Source organism: Mytilus californianus, unplaced genomic scaffold, assembly GCF_021869535.1.
Source record: "Mytilus californianus isolate M0D057914Y unplaced genomic scaffold, xbMytCali1.0.p SCAF_11, whole genome shotgun sequence".
NCBI classification, from domain to species: domain Eukaryota; kingdom Metazoa; phylum Mollusca; class Bivalvia; order Mytilida; family Mytilidae; genus Mytilus; species Mytilus californianus.
Window position 1 is genome coordinate 59,230,128 of NW_026262593.1, and position 25,945 is coordinate 59,256,072.

Here is a 25,945-nt window from a genome sequence, read left to right on the forward strand (position 1 = left end):
GTAGTAATTAACTATTGAAGCTTTTATATAGGTGGCTCCTACATGGTCAAATCTGTGACCCCATTACCTGAGGCATCTTTTAAATGTGATCTTATGACCTACTGGAGCCCATATTGTTATATCATCAGTATGAGAACATTTTCTTCAGCCGATGAACATACTGATAGAAGAAACTGTCTTAAAACTTTAATTTTGAGTTTCTTTTCAGATTTCTCGCTTGAAAGATGGAGGAATGAATCAGGGATTTCAAAGAATGACAGCTTGACCAGTGTTGATGTGTCTCAACTATTTGAGTATATTGGTTTGTCTTACTACCTGCTGTCCACTAGATGTAATCGCTCCATTGATCCATACATTCCAGCCACCAAAGGATGGAACTCATGTAAGCAGAAGATAAAAAAAGAAATTTATTAGGACTTTGAGAATGGTGGTTTTAGCTTTAGTACTATGTTAACATTATACAGTAAAGTCTAATTTAGATTTTCAAATTTTATGTTGTTATATTTGCCACTGGATTTTCATCAATAGACAATTTTAAAATTGATAAACCAATCAATCAGATTTCAAATTCATTGTATTAAGTTTTCAAAATTGTAGTCTATCCCTTATGTAGTTCACTATGCATGATTTGTTCAATAAAGCTTGCTTGCTTATAATCTGAACAGTAAGAAAAAGGTTTGAAATGATTTTGAAATTCACCTTAGTTTGCCCAAGTACTGAAGGCCTGAAAAATTTGAGCGAACCTGTAAGCTGTAACCTTGATGCCACATGTAACAAGATAAGGTGTTGTGTTAATGTAGAAGATCTTGGAAGAACAATGGAAGTATCATTGTCTCTAGACCATTGTAATAGTATACTGACTATACAACTGGAAAGATTGACGGAGGAAATATCATTGATAGATTACAAATGGGGTGAGTCTAAAAATGGTTTTGGAATCAAATTTATTATGAATAGTTCAATTTTTAGCTTTCATTCTTTTACAGTAACCAATATTTATCACCCAGATATTAAAAATGCTTTGTAAGAGGTAAAAACATAAAAGTGCTTAGGTCAGTTAGTCCAATAAATAAAATTTCTCTATAGTTATTATTTTTATTTGTTCGAAGTTGTTTAAATATGCTTCTGCATAGGGTTGAAATATGATTTAAAAGTTTACTTAACTTATTTTCATACATAATGAAACTTTAATGGCATTAAGCAACCAGCAATCAATCAATCAATATTTAAAGATTTTATAAAAAGAAACATAGACATTCATTAATCTTCTTATATCAATAAAACATTGTTTCAATTGATACAATAAAATTTAGTTCAATATGCAATATTTTTGTTAATTTTAGGTACCAAACTGAAACATGGACTTGTAGGTGTTCTGAGAACTGAGTAAGTTTAAAATACTTTATTATTACAAAAGAAAGTGAATCAACGCCTGGTGAATCTAGTACGGTAGAGTCCCTTAAATGCATACCTCAGGTATGCAGGGTCGTTATGATGAAGCACATAAAATGTAGAAAGTCTTATAACAACAACACTTTAGGGACTGCTGTAGAAAGTTTATTGATCTACCTGTTTCTGTGCCTAGGGCACTGTCATCAGGATCATCACCGAAACAACGTAACTCAATAAATTTTCTGCAGCAGTCCCTAAAGTGTTGTTAATATAAGACTTTCTATACTTTATTATTGTACATTATAAACCAAACTTTGGTAACAAATGTTTTTGCACCTGTTCACTTGAAGTCTATGTTGCTGTGAGAAATGGCTTGATTCAAATTATCAGACTTAACTGAGTTCAACTTTAGCAGTTTTGCCACAGTATGAGTTATAGGTATGCCAATATAGCATTTAGGGAATTAAATTATTTACTTTTATTATTTCAGATCAGCAAAGTTGACCTCAGATGGATTTGACTATTATGTTTGGTCCCTTTTAGTCATAAATCTCTTCACAACCAATTTTTGTTGAATTTTTAACTTTGAGTTTTCATGCTTTACAGTCAGTGTTTCAGTTGTACTGTTAATGGGCTAAGACATATAGATGACAAATTTGAAGGATGTCTACCTAGAAAAGTGGAAAATCTTTCGGATAAGGATTCATGGTTATTTTATTCCTATTAATTTCTATTAGCATACTTGTTAGGTCAGGAAAATGTATGTGTTATTTCCATTTCAGAACTGTTGTTTACAATTTAGCAGCAGAAAACAATTATATGGTGTTCATGACCATTTTGGTTTGTTTAGAAGCAAATGGGAACTGCACAGTAGATCAGGTTATACTAGATGGTCTGAAGATTGATAAAGAAGACTGTGACAGATCTAAGGATAATGGTAAAAATATTAGTTAGATATAGAGAGTACCAGTATTCCAACTTTAGGAGGATACCTACCAGTTAAGTTCCACAACCAGATTTCCTTCATTTCACCAAATGTTTTAGCTTCCAATAGATATTTTATGAAAATGACCAACAAAATATATATGTGACTGACCTTGTTTTCAATACTTATTAAGGTTAAAAAATGATAATTGTGCACAAATAGATTCTGTTTAATTGATGTAGCATATAGAATTATTATTAGTAATAATTAATCAGATGAAAAATTGATAATGCTAGTACATGCTTATTTATCATTCCCAGCATACATAGTTTTTTGAACGCTTGAAATTACCATGTTATCCATTAATAAATGTCTAGCTCTGGAAGCATCAGTTAGCAGTGTCAGCTGTACTAGTTTTCATTATAAATGTAGATGCATCATTCAAAATGCTTTCAGTTACTATTGTAAAAAAATACATACATTTTATTTCTTCTTCAAAGTTGAGTAGCAAATTTCAGAATAAACATATTTTCATAGCTACTTAGATAGTTTGAAACATGTGTAAAAAAATGAGGTGGGAGGACATTCAAAACTCATAAGTCAAGAGAAACTGACAATACCATGGCAAAAAACATAAGACGAAAAAAAGACAAACAGGTTCACAAAACACTACATAGAAAATTAAAGACTGAGCAACACAAACCCTACCAAAAACATGGAGTGATCTCAGGTGCTACAGAATGGTAAGCAGAATCTGCTCTACTAGCAAGAACGCAAGAAACACCTGAAGTTTTTATGTCATATTGATGAATTTGTATTTTTATCATAGAACATTCCTTGGTTGCTTGGCTTGATGAGAAGAACATACCAAGTGTATCAGACAGATTACCAGTGTGGGCAGAAGTGCAGATCAAACAGGATCTTGAAATTCATCAATTTCTTAAATCAGAATCTTGTAATCATAAAGTTCTGAGTAATAATGGTATGTTGAATTTTAAAATATGGTAGGATAATCTATTGCTACTTTATGACTACCTCATTTATGGTAATTTTTTGGAATCATGCCATGTGTTATGTATGGTAACATATTTCTGAAAACTACCCCATTTTCAGCTCACCAGCCTCCGTTTACTTTTACAAAAATCTTCTCCTTTGAAATTAATTGGCCACAATCATTATTGGGGTATCTAGTTTAAAAAAATGTGTCCGATGACCCCGTCTTTCAGCAAAGATATATAGGTAATTTTTTTTTTTTTAAATAATTAAATTAATAGAGTAATTTTAAATTTCAATAGAAACACAGACTAAATGTAGTTTTCATGAATTTTTACATCATTTTATTACATAAAATTAAGAATTTATTAATTTCGAGAGGAGCTAGTATAGAGATAAAAGGTTACTTTAAAAAATTAATGACAAAAATATTGCTTGAATAAGTTATTTTATACATTTTTGAAAAAATTAGTAAATACAATTATTTAAGGAACACATGTAATTGTTTTGGGTTACAAATTATAAATAACTTCATTGTCTTAATTAAATCACAAGTTTCTATCTATTTCTATGTGTCTACCTTCAAGATTTTCAAGAAAAATGATATTTTAATAGTCCCAAGAGACCAATCTTTGACCAAGAAGCATCGACATGAAAGATAAGTGCATCAGAAAGGCAATTAGTGTTTCAGGAGGATTAGTTTTTATATTTCATGGGAAAAATAACCAGATGACTGTGAAAATTAGTTAAAGCTAGTAAAATCTGTATGAATGAACACCTATAAAAATATTATTGAGAAAAGTTACCTATATAAGTAATATTTAAAATAGCCTCGTTTTCAACATTACTTGCAGGGTTCACCACAGAATGAAAATCATGGGTGGGGAGAAAGTTCATCAAATCAGAGATTTTGTGTTGCGTTGTCGAATCGATTCCTTGTGCATGAATTATTAATTATATGCCTTGCATGTATTTGTCATATATATATATAGCTAATTTGGAAAGGGGGTCTCACAGATTTTGTAATTGGTCCTATTTGTGGTCTTGTAGCCTGGACATATTAAACAGGGAGAGTAAACACCTGATGTGGCTTCCCAGATTGCAGGAATATTCTGACAAATTTTATCTAAATTGTCTTATGGAAAACCACATGGTAAAAAGGTCTAAAAAGATAAAGAAATTAATAATAAAAAAAAAAATCATATTTGTTATGTAGAATTTTATTGAATTAACTCCCCTCTTTTCCAATACAATTATGTAAAGGAATTATATATCAAGTTTTACTCTTTTCTTACTTTAAATGAGTTTTAAGATAAGGAAACTCCTATCCCAGATCTAACTGTCTAAAAATAACCAGACAATGTTTATCTGTTAGTTAGGTATTTCCCAGTATTTTCCCACCAAAAGATATCATGTGACATTGTTGTCAACAAAAGGACCATGTGGTCAGGGAATCCATTTGTTTTCTGGATTACATCTTTTATAAATCTAGATAGGATATAAACATTCCATTTAAGGTATAGTCAAATGTATGCATTTATAAAATAATTGTAGTTTGCAAACAAGTTTTACTTTTCAAATTGAAGAAACTGGGTCATGATCGTTCATTGGTTGTTACCTTGTTCAACCACGCGAGACCATGTAAATAATATATTCAGCTGTCAGGGTACATCCCTTGAGGCAATTAACAATAATTCGACTTCTTAATTGCCACTGACATGATAATCGGATTAGGGATATCTGAAATTTAACTTCAATCTATTGAATTTTCAAGTGTGGCGGACAATGAAATAAGCGTAGCACTGGGAATTTTAACGTGGTGCTAGAAATTTTAGCATGGCGCACCTCCATCCTTAAATAGGTTGTGGTGATCCCTGACTTGTTTAGGTAATTTTAAAAGTTACTTGTTTAAGTAATGCCCCTGACTGTTAATTGTCTACATTGACTGCAGGCATAGAGTTATTCTTACTCCTATTAATGAAATATTGATAAGTAATTGCTTTTTATATTTCAGGATGTGGTTTATCCAATATAAAAGTAATACCAGTGGGTAGAGAAGATAGTTTGTCTTGTAGTGTGTCAACTGATTGTACAAGTGTTGAATGCTGTGTAAATTTACCGATCCTAAATACATCAGTCCTTATTGTATTCGAGATGAATCAGTGTAGGAACAACTTAAAACTGCAAATTGACAATTTGATTCATAATCTCAAATTGTCAGAAGTTTTTTACGGTATGTTTTGATTATGGAATTGAAAGGTGTAGTTTTTTTTATAAAACTTGGACGAAAATGAAAGCAAGTGACCTTCACATTTTACTTATAGCGTGAAAGTGCTTCTGGCTAAACATGAAATGGTCACTTGCTTTCATTTTGTATAAATTTTCAAAAACACAGCATTTAATTCTAATGTTCAAAGATCTTGAAAGATAAATAGTCTCAATATACATTTTGAATCTTAGTCATATGTAACGAACTTCTTGTAATTATAATTTTTGATAAAATTCTTGATCCAATGCATGCATATATACTGAACTAAGTCTTGTATGCACTTTTTTATGCACCACCTACGATAGTAGAGGGGCATTATGTTTTTCCGTTTGTGCGTCCGTTCGTTAGTCCGTCTGTCTGTTTGTCCGTCTGTCCCGCTTCAGGTTAAAAGTTTTTGGTCAAGGTAATTTTTGATGAAGATGAAGTCTAATCAACTTGAAACTTAGTACACATGTTCCCTATGATATGATCTTTCTAATTTTAATGCCAAATTAGAGTTTTGACGCCAATTTCACGGTCCACTGAACATAGAAAATGATAGTGTGAGTGAGGCATCCGTGTACTATGGACACATTCTTGTTTACATGTATCATAAATCTATAAAATATTATTGACAAATAATATTTCATTTAGTGTTTGTTGATCAGAAGCTAATTTAAAAAATTTTGAGTATGTTGGAGAAGTTTACAGGATCGTGTCATTGATAAACAATCAATACAGAGCATATAGAGCATGTAAAAAATAAGTGAATTGATAGAGCCATGATATTATTTTTTATTTTTTCCATTTGTTCACATTTGTTAATTAAACCTTTCCTTCCTTGTTGTTAAATGATATGAGATAATTTGTTCTTTAAGAAACAGTTCTTACTATTTACCTTCCAGTGCACGTTTGTTTACATTCTTTTATCATGTTTTTCCCCTGGCACTTGTGCTGTTCGTTGGCCAAAATTCTAATGAGAGGTCTTAGAGTTAAGGTCACTGCATATAGGAAAATAGCGGCAAATTAGTGTGCAGGAAGACAATAATTCAATAGCAGCATATTTATGAAGATTTTGATAATTCAAAGGATTTTCTTTCATAAGAAAGTTGACGTACACTTGTTTTATAATAAAACTTAGCCTTTCAAGTATGTAAAACATATTCAACTTTTTTTTTAATTTAATGTTTCATGTGACTTTAAAATGAAACTATGTACACAAAACTTCGGCAGATATTGTCTGGTGAGATCAACAAAAACAGAATAATTCCACATGAAATCAATGATACATCATGTAGCTGAAATTTGCATCATGAAGATGTCGATTCCAAAGTAAATAGGTGATGAAATATTAATCAAACAATAATTATTAAACGTGTACATCATGGGATAATAATTTATTGTTACATATTTCTATTAGTTATTCATATTTCCAATATATTTAATGTCAATTACTTTTTCAAATTGATTAATTAGCCAATTTTTATAATATAACGGTTTGCACATAGTACATGAAAAATGTGTAAAAATAGTGTTGATTTAAAAGGTGGGTGGAGCTGATTTTTTGGTTGCCTTCATAGGGATTTGTTGCTTTAATGCACATACTAGGTTGTTTACGTACAAATTGAAAACATTTGATGGAATCAAATTATATATTTTTCGGCCAATAAAAGATCAGCATTTGTATGAAATGAACACCTACTGTAAATATTATTAAGTTAATTTAATATAGCTCAAAGGCTATTTCAGAATATGTGTCAACCACACTGAAATCGTTGTCACACATTTAAACTGTCACTCCTCAAGATACCACCTCCTTCTTAGACAGTGCTTTACAGCACATTCCAACGAGTGTGTAGCTAAAGGTAGAATCTTTGGTTAGCTTCCTTGCTAGCTCAACCATGAAGTCGTTATTAGGTAAGGTACATCCAGCCTTTGGGTGGAGTCAATAGTTAAGCAGAGAACCAATCAGAATTAAGTGACAGAATATAAACATTGTAAAACTAGTTTTACAAGTCAGTTTAAAAATAAGTTTTCAATCTAAATTTAAAATTTAATGATAATTATAAGCTCATTCACAAGCATGTTGTAGGTGTGTTTGATGTGCCAATTTTATTTTGATAAATGGTGAAAAGTTAACTGAAAGCTGACATTCCTAAAATGCTTTCTTCTTCGTCAGACATTACAAATAATAATATATTTTATCTGTCTGTTGAATTTGTTACATCAAGTTAATAAAATGTAGTTGGATATGACTGACAAGTGCTGACCGTATTCACTTTTACACATACACATATGTTTACAATACACCCGGACAGGTCAAAAAGATTTGAAGGTGTTCAAAAGTACATATGACCTGATCATTCAATCTAGGTCAGATTAAATCTAACTGAATTAGAGACATAAAAATTGGTCTTCATGGCTGCATTATTTATCTGAAACTAATAAGTAAGGTAATGTTAACAAACCAAGTGGATGTCCATAAACTCTGCAATATTTTCAATTCTAAACTGCAGTTGTTTGCTGGTTTTTTTTTCGTTGCATTTTTAACTAAATATAAGTACTACAACCGTGCATGATATTAAGTATGATAATTTTTCTTTTCTGTATGAATATAAAAGATTTTAGTTCTAAAAAATATGCATATATAAAGAAAATACATAACAATGTTTTATGCGTGGGGATTACACCAAAAGACATTAATTAACTAAACTGCCTATTCACGGCGTAAATATTTTAAAAAAAAAGTCACTCCGCTTCTGATTTATTGTAATAAAAAGATTTTTTAATTCAATCAAAGACTATGAAATGAAATTTCATTTGCAAAGTAGTCTAGGTAAACCTTTGTATGAAACATACATATATTATGAATAATAAACAGGCCATTGATATAAATGTTTTCATTGGATGATAAAATAGCGCTTTGCTCCTCCCAATTTAAGGTAATAATCATTTCATGGTTGAGCTAGCAAGGAAGCTAACCAAAGAATCTACCTTTAGCTACACACTCGTTGGAATCTGCTGTAATACTAGTTTGATTTGAGTTGGACAATACCTTTTGACTTTTTCAGTGTGACACTTATGCTAGAGTGATATGTAAAGTCATTTTAATTTCATTTATTTTCAGGTGAAAGTAGCTCATTTGGAATAAACGGGATAGTAAAACTTAAGTAAGTAAGGCTGTTTTCTGCTCTTTGGTCAGGTTGTTGTCTCTTTGACACATTCCCCATTTCCATTCTCAATTTTACAGACAGTTAAAAAGTTATTAGTATTCTTAAAAACCTTTCTGCTGGTTCCCAAATATTTCATGTTGATTAATTTTTATCTGCACATTAAAGTCACAACTAACCGACTAAAAAGTTACCCATGTATAACTATTATGGTATTCGTTAGCAAATATTGTTTCTTATATATGCATCATTATAAGAGTTATTTCTGTTTTGGGATATTTCCATGTGTCATCTTTCAAAAACATGATAAGCAATAATAATGAATATTAATTACAAAGGAAATAAAAACTTTCATGAGAAACAGTTGGTGTTGGTCAGGCTATTAAAATTTAACATATAACAATACTTTGCAATAAGTGTACAGTTTAAGTCAATATCAGGCTCGAGATAAACTTCGAGATTATACCATTGTTCGATCCATCAATTGACTGGTTATAAGGCCTGATCCTCCTTCCCTTGGCCTTTATCACAATGTCTGAGGAGACATTATCAAGCTACCTTTTGACAAGCGTAAAACTGCAAAAGAGAGGGGAAAGACCAGTAATAAAATGACAAACAGCTTATCAGGTTTTCTACATAAAGATATCAGCCAATCAACACAATGCTAAGCTTTTAAGCTTGTTTGATGCGCTCACTCGCCAAAAAGGTTCACCGAAAGGTTCACATTGTGGCTCATAGCTGATATTTTTCGATATGAATGTGTAGGAAACCCAATAATCTTTACATATACTTGCACCCAAAAGATCAGTAAAAAAATCAATCTGACTGTGCTAAGTGTTTTTGAAATTGAAACTAGAATTTTCTGAATGATTTCTTTACTTTCAGTTATAACATAGACAAAGGTTTCTCTTCATACAACATTTACTTGGAAATAACTGTTTGTTTTGAACCAGATGAATGTGAATTACAGATTGTAGTCTTAAATAACACAGCTGTTAATTTTACATCATGTGACATGGCACCAGGTTTTCTTAACTCGTGTAGGTATATCTACGTAGTATTAGTAACCCAAAAATACAATCATATTGTGTATTCTGTTGCTTTAGATATATATATATATATTTGTTATCTCTTTTTCATAGCTTGCGGGAGTTAAAAACAATGGGGAAAATGTAAGATCAAAACCAGAAAATACACTGTGATGTCTTTTTCAAGATGACTTCTTTTTATATAAATTAGTTACTGTATTTTTCTGTTAAATAAATAATAAACCATGCCAATACTACATTACAAATCTGTAATACTGGCATAAGTAAGATATTTTATATTATTTATTTATATACAGCATTTTCATTGGATGATTGGTTGTCAAGTAGAAATACAGACCTGCACCATATAAAAGATATTACTGCAAATGACCTAATTACAGAACTTGGACTGTCTGATTACATGGGATGGTCCAATAAATGTGATGCCAATATGCTACCTTATAACCAGTCTGCTGGTGGTTGGAACAATGGTATATTCACTTCTTTTTTATAAATTCATCACAGATGAGGAAAAATATATATGTCCTCTATATATATTTATTAACCAATGATTTAAAATACATTATACAATTATGGCCCACTGAGGAGGTGAAAATCCAAAATTGTCAACCCTTAATCGAGTTGACAATTTGGATATTCATCTGCTCAATGGACCATAACTGTTTTATTATACAGAACAAACAATTGAGTGTAAAATATTGCCCTACGGGAGAAAAATAAGATTTTTAAAACACTTACGTTAGAAAATTATTTTGTGTCTAAGAATTTCTGGTATGTACAACAAAGGTAGACTCTTTCTGTAAAATATTGATGGCCCTGAAAGGGATCGTTTAAGAGACATATCCTCGGAACTAGATGATTTTCCAAGCCTTGTTTAATTTGTTTTCTTGTTACTTCATGGGCTTCTTACCTGGCCGTTGCCAATTTGTTTACAGGCGTCAATGATGTCATTTTTTATGGGAGATAACTTGTGCAAAAACCAAGGGGCTGAAATGGTAATTCACCGGGGAATAATAGGGTTAACGTTGTTTGATTAGAGGCTTCAATTTGTCATGGTTATTCACCACTCCTGCCAATTTTTGGAAAAAGAACTATGACCTGTGATTCCGTATTAGCCAATCAAATAATTACTATATAATGTAAGGTATAATAATATAAATTGTCCATTTAAAAACAATTCCGTGTGACCTGGTCATTAGTAAAGATATAATACAGAAAAGCAGGTTGTATTGGGTCTCTACTAGATTTTTATATTATAGGTCAAACTGTACATGTGTTAATCAATTTTCTTGCAGCTATCAGTTCAATCTGAACATTTTAAGAGTTTATAGTGTATAAATCTATATTGCTCAGCTGATTAAACAACCTTGATTTAGGTAATACTATTTAAATAAAGAGATGTGGTGGTTGATTGCCAATGAGATATAGCTATTCATAAAGACCTAATGACAAAAATTTGAACATTTGCATGTCACAGTAAGGCATTCCACAATGAGCAAAACTCATACTGCATAGCCTGGTATGATAAAATGTGAAATAATTCAAAAGAGAAAACCAACAGCCTGATTAATACTTCAACAATGAACTAAAAGCAAATAAGCAGACAGTATTGTATTATGGTTGATACATTTACAAGGAGACTTATGATTATGTTGATTTTTATTAGCAATTTTCATGATAGCAATATAAGAAATTTTTGATATATCCTGCTTGATTTAATAAGTAATAAGTTTTATATTGTAATTACAATATTTTTTTCAGAATGTTCAAACATAACTACACCATCTGTCCTGTTAGATAAAGGTGTAGCATGTCACATTCTGGACAGTTGTGATACTGTTACATGTTGTGCAGAGATTGCTGTTCTGAAAAGATATGTCTACACATCGGTTAATCTTAAAACATGTGATTACTTACTGGAAGTGTGGTTGGAGGAAAAATATTTTGAATTTGATTTGATCAACTATGAATGGGGTATGTACCTTTATTTGCTTTCTGATGAAACTGTCTTCTTTGAATAAAGTCTTTTACAAATTAAATTTTCAAGAAAATGAGATTTTTTTCCTTTTTCATGAAGAATTTCATCCCATCAGCCTATTAAAAAGTGCCAAGTAAGGGCTACAGCAGTCAATCCATGGACGACTGTACAAAGTGAGGTTGCTTAAAGAAACTTTTCCAGAAGTAGCCATTATAAATGTAAGAGTCAAATCTATGTTTGGCCTCAAATCTGTGTCCTTCCTCAAATCTGCTGTGGCCCTTTGTCCAGTATCAAATCTGTGTCCGTGACGTATTGATACTAAATCTTTGACGCTTTGTTATATTCAAATCTATTTCCTTTATAAAGTAGACTCTCAGTAATTATAATGTGATGTGCATTGGGACAGACACATATAGAATATGTTGGTATTAGAGTTCTCAACCCTACCCTAACAGGACTGTTTTGTAACAACTCTACATAATAACAAACTAAATACCACTAGTTTGACAACAACACTTAAATGATCTGCAAATTTATTTAGTCGACATGTTTCGCCGATTAGTTCGGCGTCATCAGGACAAGGTACAAATAAGTCCTTTATAATAACAAACTGTAAAAAAAACTGTTGGAAAGGGCTTGACTCATCAGATCGGCACAAAACACACAATTCAGATAACAAAAACAAAAAAGACAATATACGCAAATCTAATTTATCGTTTGGCCTTCAAGATTATTTTAAAAAAACAAATATTTCCTCAAAGAAGTTTTGATAATTCTGATATCAACACACACAGTAAAGTGCATAACTTAATGAAAATGACATATATTTGAGGAAAGACAGGACATAGATTTGTGACGTCTATGACGCAATAAAGAATAGGACACAGATCTGAGGAAAGGGCACAGATTTGAGGCTTACATATATTGGCAATGATTTTAAGAAATATTTTTTTAACTTTAAAGTTTTTAACATTTGCTATTCCTTTTTCATATGATATAAATTGGTTTAATGTGGAAGTCTTTCTAAAACAATTGATTTTATATACAGCTGATTTTGCCATTTTCAAGATTATTTAATTTAAAAAAAAATGTTTTACTACAGGATATATATATAGTCATGTCTGGTAATTTTCTTTGTCAAAAAAGTCCTTTTCATTTCTTTCTCTGATAAGTCATTTTAATTTCTTCGAATTAAAGCTAGATAAATGGACTTCTGGGACAAAATAAATTACCTACTAGCAATGTAGATGATTTTGGTCAAAATAGATTTAAATAAAAAGGCAAATTGACAATAAATGCAAGGATGAAATTTGGTACATGTTTTATTTTCCTCTGATGACAAGTGAATGATCTATTTTGATTTCCATAGATATATCCCTAACACCATTTGTCCACAATAGATGTTATTAACATCTTCATTGGATCTTTCCAGACTCAGTTACTGAAAGTAAGAGGTCAAGGTCAGATATTTGAGGCTAAAGGGGATGCTCAACTTGCACTGTTTACTTCATTTTATATATTACTTTCAAAGACAAAACAAGCACTTGTATACTTTTTTTTTACTAATTGACATCAGCTGTGACATCAATTTCCATAGCAAAATAAAAGAAATCAGCTATTTATTTGAAATTTGAATACTGTTGAGTGAGTAAGTGAATAATATTAAGGTAAATAGAAAAGATATAGATTATGGAACGCATAATATTTGTTAACATATAAAATAATTTTAGGCAAACAAGAAAATTTGCAGATCCATGGAGTATTGCAACTAGTGTAAGTACTGTAGATTTGTATCTGTTATCCTACAAACTTGGGGAGGGGTTATAGAGATTCTTCTGTTCTATGGCTCTCTCTCTGTCCACCTGCATTTATTATTTTTTTGTCTGGCCTCATAACTTACATAGAAATAAAAGGTCCATTGTAAATGACTTACTTTTTTTTGCCATGGACCATCCATCAATGAACAGTTTAGGGGTCTTTCTTCTTGTTTTTCAAGGTCAGAGATTGACATAATAGAACAACAAAGACCTTAGCACATTAGAATTTGCATACATAAACAACAAAGAAAACATTATAAATTGATAGGATTGAGTAAAGATAAAATTGAGAATAGAAATGGGGAATATGTCGAAAATGCATGATTTGTGATGCACTTGCTAATGTTTATATTTTAGTAACATCATGCATATTCTGTACTGTCAGTATTTACAAATGTCAACATTTAAAAGGACAACATGAACTACTACAAGTATTTTCTATTTTGAAAATTTGTTATGGTTTGATTTAATCTTTACTATACTTACAGGTATGCCATCCATCACATCCCTTCTGAAAAGGTATTCTCTATGGATGTGAAAATCAAGGCCTGTTTTGAAGAGAATGGTACTGTATGTTTGTATGACTACACAGTCATGGATGATTCAAATCTTCTATACTCACAATGTGATCTAACTGAAGAAAGAGTCCCTTTCAAAGGTTTGAACATATCAATTTATGTAGGATTGAATATTTTGATTTCTACAACTTTCAGATGTAAGACTTAAGTTTTATTTACACAGAATACTAACTGATTGTTTGATATTGTTCAATTTCTAGTGGTAGTAATTTCACACTTATACTGGTTGAGAACAAGGCAACAATTAATATAAAAGGTAGGTTCTGCAAACAGAATGGGCAATGGTCAGGTCTGATCTTAATTTCACTGTCCTAACTAGATGTGGTGGCTTTGATGGGGCTATTGGTCTAATTTACTGTAAATTCATAAAATTTTGTGAGGTTTTTATTATTATGAAAATTGTGACAGGATAAGTTTCCTAAAAAATAAAAACTATTATTTTTAAATTTTGATAGTATTATTCTAGCGCTGCATCGCAATTTCACAATCTCATAGTTTTTGTCTATTGCTCAACAACATCAGTTATAAATCCATGCACAAAGTTCTGAATGAGCAGTTATTATGGAAATTGGTATATAAATAATCTCACTGGTTTCTATGAAAACTATAGAGGTAGAACATGTGGAAATGGAAATGATTATTTGAAAAGATATAAACATAAAAATTGCAAAAAACTTGACTTGATTCAAAATAAAATTGAGAATGGAAAGGGGAATTGTGTCAACAACCCGACCAAAGAGCAGAAAACAGCCGAAGGTCTCAAATGGGTCTTCAGCACAGTGAGAAAATCCAGCACCCGGAGGCGGGCTTCAGCTGGCCCCTAAACAAAAATGTGTACTAGTTAAATGAAAATGGATGTCACACTCAACTCCAAAAATGTTTCTTATTTAAAAATTATTCTGCAAATTACCTTATCTGTATATTTTTACTTCTATTTGTCAGGTATAATAGTGGAAATTTTAAAAGTTATACTCATGTAAATCTCCTCTTACATACTCAAATGCAGTTCCACATGCAAACTTGCATACACATTTGTAAGATTACAGATTTCTAGAACTGATGGTATACTGTAACATGTTTTGGTCTATAAAAATGCCTTGTCTGGTAATAAGCAATGTGAAAACAATTACCAAAGAGTCAATTAAATGATTATCGAGGTTTTCAATAAGATTGACCAAAGAATAGTAGACTAAATTTAGATATTATCTCTGGCCTAATGAATTAAATGCATGATTCTTCATCTAGAAAGTGTGGTATTAAATTTGCAATTTCCACTAGCCACTTTTGTCAATTTTACTGAAAAAGCAATTTTCATATTGCATAATTTATATTCACATCATTTATTAAGTTGAAGGAAAACCATATTTTTTCTAATGAAAAAATGAAAAAAATTGCAAATAAATGAAAATTTATAGCTTGTTTCTATATTATTTGTAATGTAAGTATCAGGCTCATACAGATCAGGCCCAGTGGTCTAAGTAGTTTATCTAGGGTAGCACTAGTCTGTCAGCACTGAGGTGGTGAGTTCGAACCCTACATGTGGCCGGAGCGTTCTACTCTAATCTAAATTTACTAGCATGGTCATTTTCCTGCCGTAGGTCTGTGGTTTTCTCTAAGCACTCCTGCTTCCCCCTGCAATGAAAACTGACTGCCAGGATATAGCCAATAGTGCTGAAAGTGGTTTCAAACACCAACAATCAAATAATCAATCAATCAATCATAAATGTCTGTTATCTCTTGATTCTTGATATGTGTTTCTTAAATTTTTTAAATAGTTTACATGACAGGAATAAAGTTAAAATTAAAAACCAATCCAGATAACAATTTAAGGTGTTTCCATCTCCAAATGCCGATATTTTGAAATGAAAATATTAAACTTCTAGTTTATAATTCATTCTGGGTGTCAGATGATAGATTACTTTACGCTGATTCCAAAAATATATGGTTCAGTATACTTTTGCTTGAAATGAGGGATTTAAGTTGCTACTTCTGGTTTGAAAAAAATCCCTTTTGGTTGTATATGATAGATTACCAGACTGAATCCAAAAAATATGGTTCTAGTAACTTTTACATGTAAATAGTACAAAAAAAGGCAACCATTTTTTACAAGACCCTTTGACTTTATTTATCAGTAAGAAAGTTACAGGAAAGGTCAAAATCTAGAACTTCAAATGAAGCTGACCTTGAAATCAATTTGAGATCATAAAGGAAGGATCTCAAATCAAAATACTCTAGGTCTCTATACTATATATGGCTAATCAGTTATATTGCCATGCAGCTAATTTTAAATATAAGAGGGGAGAATACTCTCCTTAAATGTCAGCATACCCTTTCAACCAAAATATACATGTTACTAACATTTGAGTAAAAATAATTTGTTGATATCTTATATGGTTTCTTAGGAGAAGCAATAATAAGTTAAATTTAAAACATGACCTTGACCATTGACTTTAGCCTAGGTCTCTATTACTTATGGTTTATGTGTTACAATTACATTTCACTTGTCGAAAACATAATGGGATCGAAATAACCTTCATTATTTAGAAAATCCTGAGGATATAATGATATTTTGGATAGATTTAGAAAACAAAAATTTGGGGGGTTTCTTATATGGCATCAAAGGAGTTGCATAAGGGAGCTACCATTTGATTTTTTTGGGGGGGAGGGGGGCTAGGATGAAATTTGAAAAAAAAGGCAGGACAGAAGTTTTGAGTAAAAAAAAAAGGCAGGATGAGCAACTTGGCAAAAAAAAAAGGCAGGATGACAAACTATGTATAAAAAGTCAGGATAAACTAATAAAAAAAACAGCAGGACCGAATAAAGTAGAAACAAAAAGGCAGGACCGAGATTACAACAAAAAAAAAAAATGCAGGACACAATTTTTCATCCTAGCCCCCCCCCTAAAAATCAAATGGTAGCTCCCTAACAAGAAAAACAGTGTTCAGGGAGATAACTCGTACAAAGATAATTGTTCGGCTTTGCAGGGTCAAATTTAAAAGCTCATGAAATGTACAATATCACTTACTAAATATCTAAGCAACATGTTGAGAAACAAAAATTACAAGAAGAAAATTTGGCAGAAGAGAAAAAAAGAACCCAGAAAGAAATCAGAAGGTTTTTCCATAGAAAAGTGGAAAGACATAATAAATACTTGAGAACAAGCACTTGTTATGTTTGTATAAGTACAGAATTTTATTTAATTTTGTTTTATGTATTTCAGGAATTTCATTTGATTTATGGCAACAGATACAGTGTTCACCTCTAAAACCTGCAAAAGGTAAGGATGCTTTTTGTTATCAAATAGGTGTATGTATAACATGGTCATAGACGAATTTTGATAGTTTAGTAGTTTATCTTACATCTTTTATAGTGAATATCAGTAGTTTACCAATGAATACAGTCAAACTGGCTATAGGATGCACTTTGTGAATACATCTGATTCACAAAACATACGTCTTTTGGGGAGATGCTTAATATTCATATATATTTATACGGCCGCAAAAAATTTTTTGGGATCGTATAATGGTATGATGTCGTCTGCATCATCGTCCGAAGACACATTGGTTTCCGGACAATAACTTTAGTTTAAGTGAATGGATCTTTATGAAATTTTTTAAGAAGGTTCAATACCACAAAAGGAAGGTTGGGATTGATTTTGGGGATGATGGTTCCAACCGTTTAGGAATTAGGGGCCCAAAACAAGCATTTTTATACGCCCGTCAAATTTTTGACGGGACGTATTATGGTATACAAATGTCCGGCGTCCGTCCGTCTGTCTGTCTGTCCTTCTACCTCGATAAGAAAATATCATAGGACGATGCGGCTCTCTTAAGCAGGGGCAAACTTGTCCGTCTGTCTGTCCGGCGTAAACATGTCGCACCGTAACTTGAGAATGACTTATCCAAATTTCATAAAACTTTACATATTTGTTTCTTATAATGGTCAAACGATCTGTATACTTTTTGGTGAAAATAAGATTAAAACTTTTTGAGTTACGGGACTTAGTAACTAAAACAGGTGTGTGTTTTTTTTCACATGTCACGTCGTATCTCAAAAACAATTTATGATAATTGCTTAAAACTTTACACACTTCTTAGTTATATTAATCTTAAGATCTGTATACTTTTTGGTGATGATTCAAAATTTTATTTTAGAGATATTGAGTATTTTGTTATAAAAGGGGGAGGGGTTTTTCACATGTCGCGCCGTATCTCAAAAACAATTTATGATTATTGCTTAAAACTTTACACACTTTTTAGTTATATTAACCTTAAGATCTGTATACTTTTTGGTGATGATTAAAAATTTTATTTTTGAGTTATTGAGTATTTTGTAAAAAAAGGGGGAGGGGTTTTTCACATGTCGCGCCGTATCTCAAAAACGATTTATGATTATTGCTTAAAATTTTACACACTTCTTAGTTATATTAATCTAAAGATCTGTATACTTTTTGGTTTTGATTCAAAATATTATTTTTGAGATATTGACTTTTTTTTTTTTTAAAAGGGGGGGTTTTCACATGTCGTGCCGTATCTCAAAAACGATTTATGATTATTGCTTAAAATTTTACACACTTCTTAGTTATATTAATCTAAAGATCTGTATACTTTTTGGTTTTGATTCAAAATATTATTTTTGAGATATTGATTTTTTTTTTTTTAAAGGGGGGGTTTTCACATGTCGTGCCGTATCTCAAAAACGATTTATGATTATTGCTTAAAATTTTACACACTTCTTAGTTATATTAATCTAAAGATCTGTATACTTTTTGGTTTTGATTCAAAATATTATTTTTGAGATATTGATTTTTTTTTTTTTTTTTAAAGGAGGGGTTTTCACATGTCGTGCCGTATCTCAAAAACGATTTATGATTATTGCTTAAAATTTTACACACTTCTTACTTATATTAATTATATTAATCTAAAGATCTGTATACTTTTTGGTTTTGATTCAAAATTTTATTTTAGAGATATTGAGTTATTTGTAAAAAAAACGGGGGGTTTTCGCATGTCACGCCGTATGTCAGAAACTATTTATGCTTATTGCATAAAAATTCACACACAAGACGACGGGCGTATCATGCGCTCATGGCGCAGCTGTTTATTCTAGTTTCAGGATAATAACTTGTGTATAAGCATTTCGATTGCTCTGAAATTGTACCACAATGTTTAATACCACAAGTAGAAGGTTGGGATTCATTTTAGGGGTTATGGGGCCAACAGTTTAGGAATTAAGGGCCAAAAACAAGCATTCTTCTAGTTTCCAGACAATAACTTGTGTGTAAGTGTATGGATCTCTCTGATATTGTACTACAAGGTTCCATACTACAAAGGAAAGGCTGGGATTGAGTTTTGGGGTTATTGCTCCAAGGGGGGTTTCAAAAAGTTGGAGGGGGGGGATTTTTTTCCAAATTTTTTTTTAAGGGATTCATATTTTTTTTCAAATTTTTTTTAATTTCGAATTTTTGAAAAGTTTCAAGAAGAAATCTTCAATTGCACAGTATTGCGCAATGGATTTATAAGATCTTTGACCACATTTATTTTGTGTCAGAAACCTATATTATGTCAAAAATTTGATTACAATCCAAATTCAGACAGTATCAAGCTTGAATATTGTGTCCAAATTTGCCCCAACTGTTCAGGGTTGGACCTCTGCGGTCGTATCAGGCTGTGCTCAGCGAAGCATTTTATTTGGTTTGTTTATGTAACTGGTTCATAGATATGATCTCCATGTTTCTTCTCATAGAGATGCAATTTAGAAATTTACCAGTATAAATACAGTTGGATAGTGATCACATTGAATTCTCAGGCAGATTCAAAGTAAAGGCAGGGATAGTACAGAATTTTAGTATAAGTTTGAACTTTTGGAAGTTTGAGGCATATAAATGCTGAAAATATGCTGCACAACCCTATGTTTTGACCTTTGCAAAAAATAGTAGTGCATGTAGACTTTGCATTCCAGGATATAACTTTTTATGAAACTTCATAGTAAAAGTGGCTCAGTTTAAGCTGTAAAAGGAGTTCCTATGGGAATTGCATTATCTATATTTACATAATTACAACCTATAAAGGTCACCTCTAGTAAGCAAAAACCTGTCTTGTCAGGTCACCTTCTTCTTGTCCCACATTAGTATACATGCATATTAAACTTCAAATCAAACATTACCTCACTTATAAGGTCAGTTAAAAGGATGACCTTTATATACAGGTTTGACTGTACTTGTTTAATTACTGAGAATTAATTATTATTTGTTGGGTACTAATTTTTTGGAGATTTTGTTGGTAAAAGGTGAACCACAAATTCAAACTTCTTATAGGATTGTACACATATACTTTTAAAATCATCAATCCATGAAAATTGGAACCCAAGAAAAATAAATGAATCCATAGTATTCATTTACATTGTAGATTGCAATATAAGTTTGACATCCTATGGATCAACAGTTTGCTCAGCTACATCTGACTGTCAGGGTATAGCATGTTGTCTACCTCTCACTTTTATAAATGGACAAAGGAGTATCAACGTGACATTCCTCTTTAGTTCGTGTGGTAAACTGAAGTATAGTATTGAAAGGAAAGTTTGGCAGAAAACTCCTGAACCAGGTTTGTTTTATAAGAAAAAAGTGTTATGTATTGATAAGAAGAACACTTGAAATATGTAGTACTATACTTTAAGCAATTGCTGTAAATTCAGAAATTATTTTTAGGTTTTTATTAATGTGGATAATGCAACTGGGTGATCATCGCAATGATATGAAACTCACATTCTGATATATGATACATATATCTGTATCAGATTTTCCTGAAATCGAAATGATAAAAATCTCATATTTTTGTCCTTTCTTTAAAAATTGCAATAATAAATGCACACAATAATTTCTGAATTTGCAGTATATTGAAGGGAGCATCCAATATTAAAAAAACTGAAGACAATACATGACTTAAACTAACTTATTTCTGGAGTACATATTAATTCAATTAACAGTTTGGATATACCAGTTGACAGGCAATATAACAAGCAAAAAATACTAATGAAGGTCAACAAACAGAAATGAAACATGCAAGTGTTTATACCATGAGTTCAGCTATAAATCATGGCTTTGCAATTCAAGTTTCATTTTAGAGGACTGAATTTAAAGATTTCAAGACCAGGATAATTAAACTGTTTCCCATTTCCATGGGGAAAAATGCATCAATACTTTCATTTTATAGAAATTTTAAAGGTAGCTAGGTACAAGTGCTGTCTATATTTTTCTATTTGATCTCTGGTAATGCTGGCTTTATAATGATCTGTAATGAATTATTATTAAAACAGTAGAAAATAAATTTTAACATTGTTGCTCTAAGTATTAATAAGATTTTGTCTTACTTTTCAGATAAAGTAGTGACTGAGGACATTGGAGACACTTTTCAGTATAATTATACCCTTGCTTCAGGACTTAATCCTTATATAGTAACTTTGAACCTACAAGTTTGTTATTTGGCTGCAGAATTTTGTAGTAAATTCACGTTATTGGAAAATTCCACTATGGTTTGTTCACCATCTAAACGCAAGAAGAGAAGAAGAAGATCTATTACAGAGTATGTATGTTTTTAATGTAATCTTCGATAAGATATGGTAGAACAGTATAGTGTTATTATCCCTTCATGATAAAGCTGGGGAAGGGATGTAGTAGTTATATTGAAAGTCCATAAAAAGCAGGTGTTTATTCATGGATTTTATAAACCAATGTAACCCTGCAAGACTAAAATTTTGGCTTCTGTCCAAAATCTGGTTTTAGGGGCCAACAGTTTTCCATAATTTCAGAGTTTAGCTGTTTGATTATTATTTGAAAGTTCAGGTATGTTCCATCAACTTCTAACTATGAAAAGTTCTTACATTGAACCAAAATGTCACTGTGTCCCAGCTGCAGTCATTTTTCTTTTACCAAGTGTGTTTGTTCACCGCTTAGAGTTACATTGACAGGCCTTTGCAAATTTAACATGAACTGTCAGTGACTGATTTATACAAGGTGAACACAAGATCTGCTTTTAAAAACAGTCAAGGAATGGACTTTATACATTGATTCACACAAGGAAGTAATTTGCAGTCCTGAAAAGTAGACCTTGTGTTCACAGCATATAAATGATAGTCCAAGTTGAAGTTTCAAAAGACTAGTTGATGTCACTAACAGTGGAGAAAAGTTGCAATTGGCGAGAAAATGACTACCACTGGTACGAACAGTTTAATTTTTTGGGGAAAGGGGGTTGTTATGTCTATTTATACACACACAAAAAAAGTTTGAAAATTGAAATGGGACAAAAATTAGAATATTTTTAGGAATTTGCTGCCCTGTTCATTATGCCCACACAAAACAGAGGACTTAAATCAACAGAAATTAGAAAATATACAATGTAGCTATTTGATAACTCAGGAAAAATATAATGTTGTATTTAAAGTTCACTCAAATTTATTTATGAAATAAAAGATGTTACAAATTTGTTGTCATAAAAGTAGATAGGGGTTAAATTCATTTGTGATACATTCCATTCAAAAGTTTAGATATTTGTTTTCAATTTATATTTTGTAACTTTCCAGACCCATGGCATCGAATTTTAAAGAAGGTATCAAAATATTGATGCAGAGACAGGCTTCGTCAGAAGAAATAGAGAAATATCTTGAACAAGTTAAAGAGTATGAGGTAATGAAATCATTGTAATCACTGGTCATCAGTTTTAATATTTCCATATTGTGTATACTTTTAAATCAGAGGATGAATTTTAGGCAAGATAGGCGACAGGGGCATTAAGTGTTACCCTTGACCGTCTGTTTTTCCGTCTGTCCCATTTTCATTGCAAAGTTTGAGCGGTGGCATTCATGTCCTCAGACACATTCTTCTTTTATTAATAATATTTTAATTGAAAATTTAAAAAAAAAAACGAAATATTTATTAAAACCATGAATCTTTTTTAGTTGTGAAAAATATTGAAAACAGCACCATTTTGTTAAATGTTTTATGTTTGATAGACTAATACTGACAGTTTTGCTCCTTTTAAAGATGGGGGAACAGAAGTAATATTTACTATTGATTTCATCGACACACCAATGAATATTTTGTACTGAAACTATGTTTATGTCATAAAATACCACTTTTGATATGCAAATATTTTAACAAAACACTTTAAAAAAAATCTGTATACCACCACAAATGAAAGGGCAGTTGGTTGTATATTATGATAAAGTTTTAATTAGCTGTTTATTCCTGCATTTCACAATTCCATTCTTGATCATTCCTTCCAAAAAAAATATTATATTCATCTATGTGTGTACCTACTTTTATATAGAAATAAAAAGATGTGGTATGAATACCAATGAGACAGCTCTCCACCAAAGACCAAATGACATAGAAGTTAACATCTATAGGTCACTGTAGGGCCTTCAACAATGAACAAAACCCATATTGCATAGTTAGCTTTTGAACAGTCATTGTATGGTTCATTTGTATGGTTAATATAAATCTGTTTTGATTAAATTCAATGTATTCTAATATTAGGACTTTTTCTTTCTTTAAGTTGAATTTGATACAAGAAAATTTGAAAGGAGCTGTTCTATCAGTTACAGACACCAAAACAAGTGGGAAATCAGCTATGAAGGCTCTTGGTTGGAACAATCCTGCCACAATTGCAATAGCAGTTGACACTGAAATATCAGAGTCAGTTACAGGAGGTATGAAAGATTTTTTTATTTTGATAATTTCAGTGAAGTGAATAATACCATAAAATAAAGAAGGCATTCTAATTTTTACAGAGTGGTCTAGGCAGTTAAACAACATATTTCTCACTGAGTACTAAGTCCGTTACCACAATGGTAGGAGTTCAACACTCAATCTGGTAGTTTCAAGAAAATGCAATGTGACCTAGATTTTTACTCTGAAAGAACAGAAGGCATATGGTGTACAAATTCATAACACCAAATTCTTACAGTAATTTCTTGAAAGCCAAAGCAATGAAACCTACAAATTTACAAAAAAAGTCTCTGACATTCTAGCACTGTAAAGGAAAAAAACTAAAATCCTAGTACACACGTTTATTATGATGTGAACTTGTATGTGCCAAATTAAGGTTATGACCTAGATTTTGTGGTCCTTTAAATATTGAAATATAATAATGCAAGTGGAGCATGGTGTTCTGTTGACACATTGTTGATTTCTTTCTGATGTTTATATGTAGGAATACATAATTTTACATATGAATAGATAGTTTTCCATTGGCATATGTATAGTTTGATATTGAGTTATTTCCCTTTGACGACCATGTTAGAGGGCAAACTGGTCGATTTTTCTGATTGTTTGACCTACTATAAAGTTTAAACATGTGGTACAAGCAAGTCTGATAAAAAATCCTTACTACATTGTAGTGATGTATTAAACAAGGCAGAAACAAATAAAACTAGCAAGAAAAGTACTCTTTGTTAAGTCTGGAGGTCAATATTACAAATTTGATTTGGTTGATTCTTAAAGAAATTTGTGTACATTAAACTGCAACATGGTGACAAAGGGAATTAACTCTAACTTGAATTATATCAATTAAAAACATTTTATTGCCAGGAGATGAAATACAAAAGATGCTTGGGAGCAGTACATCAGACATAGCAGGTAGAAGTGATCAAGCATTTGTTGTTGGACATGGTTTAACAAGTCATGGATTAAAATTGCTGGGACAAAAACTTGCCAAGATGACAATTGGAGATATTGAAAATCTCTTGGATGTGAAAAATGTAGACCCAGTAGAAGTGTCAAAATTGATGGATGAGCTGAGAGATCTTCACAGAGCTTTGGTAATATTTCCTTTAATTGCCTGTCCAATAACTTTCTGATAATCAGTAGATAAAATTCCCACAAATTTTTGAAAATATGACATAATTTATTTTCAATTTTTTACTTTGGTTCATTTAAAAAAAAATACAAGCGTTTAGTTGTTGATCTTAGACATTGAAACTGAAAACAATACTATTCAAAAGGCTGAATAGTATGTATCATCATTTCTGTGGAATTTTGTTTCTTTTTATTATTTGATTGATGAATTTATTTTTTCTCTCTGTCAGATGCAAGTCATAAAAAGAAAACCATCAGGCCACATAGCAAAGTCTTTGATGATAAGCATTTAGTTTATTAAGAAAATGTGGCTAAGCATATACAAAAAAGAAGATTAGGAATGTTAAATGTTCACCTAATGAATATTTTAATTTTTTTTCAGTTATCAGAATTTTTATCAGATATACTTGGTGGAGAATCAGACATTTTTAAATCTGAGGATCTTGTCTTGTGGCAAGAAATTCCAATGCCTACCCAAAGTATATTAAAAGAATTTCCACCACCACTTGGGTTTGGATTTGTAATAATTGGTGGATTTGTCACACTGAAGTATAGTATGTATTTAGTTAAAACATATTTTATTTAATTAATTGATTTCTTTCATGCAATTTACCAAAGTATTGCTGAATTATTTGGATGCATCTTCATCTAAACAGCTTTTTTGTGTTAGTCAAACTGAAAAATGTAGCCAGGGTTGAAAGTTAAAAATTTTGAATGAATTGGGGCATGCCCATATTTAATTCATTTTTTACTGTTTCTGATATAGATTAAAACTGTTTCATTGCCCAAAAAAATGTTAAAAAAAGTGACAAGTTGACGAATGATTGGAGATATAGAAATATCATAAATTATTCATAGCAATAAAATATTTTCCACAGAACATATCATAAATTATTAATAGCAATATAATATTTTCCACAGAACATAGGATGCAACATTCCTG

General features: G+C 31.2%; 2 protein-coding genes across 2 annotated transcripts in view; both read left to right on the forward strand.

Moving 5' to 3' along the window:
• LOC127719258 (uncharacterized) overlaps positions 1-1,390 on the forward strand; it is a 42,329-nt gene extending 40,939 nt beyond the window's left edge. Inside the window, exons 33-35 of the mRNA XM_052225274.1 lie at positions 209-382; positions 705-914; positions 1,344-1,390. Coding sequence (XP_052081234.1) covers positions 209-382; positions 705-914; positions 1,344-1,390 — 431 coding nt within the window. The remainder of the gene's footprint in view (positions 1-208; positions 383-704; positions 915-1,343) is intronic.
• A 790-nt stretch (positions 1,391-2,180) lies between these two features.
• LOC127720421 (uncharacterized) overlaps positions 2,181-25,945 on the forward strand; it is a 140,527-nt gene continuing 116,762 nt past the window's right edge. Inside the window, exons 1-16 of the mRNA XM_052226999.1 lie at positions 2,181-2,329; positions 3,147-3,299; positions 5,325-5,543; positions 8,686-8,728; positions 9,614-9,768; positions 10,074-10,247; positions 11,539-11,751; positions 13,486-13,528; positions 14,061-14,230; positions 17,371-17,427; positions 20,558-20,752; positions 21,526-21,730; positions 22,728-22,830; positions 23,702-23,855; positions 24,736-24,965; positions 25,385-25,556. Of these exons, the coding sequence (XP_052082959.1) occupies positions 2,212-2,329; positions 3,147-3,299; positions 5,325-5,543; positions 8,686-8,728; positions 9,614-9,768; positions 10,074-10,247; positions 11,539-11,751; positions 13,486-13,528; positions 14,061-14,230; positions 17,371-17,427; positions 20,558-20,752; positions 21,526-21,730; positions 22,728-22,830; positions 23,702-23,855; positions 24,736-24,965; positions 25,385-25,556 (2,404 nt within the window). The 5' untranslated portion in view covers positions 2,181-2,211. The remainder of the gene's footprint in view (positions 2,330-3,146; positions 3,300-5,324; positions 5,544-8,685; positions 8,729-9,613; positions 9,769-10,073; positions 10,248-11,538; positions 11,752-13,485; positions 13,529-14,060; positions 14,231-17,370; positions 17,428-20,557; positions 20,753-21,525; positions 21,731-22,727; positions 22,831-23,701; positions 23,856-24,735; positions 24,966-25,384; positions 25,557-25,945) is intronic.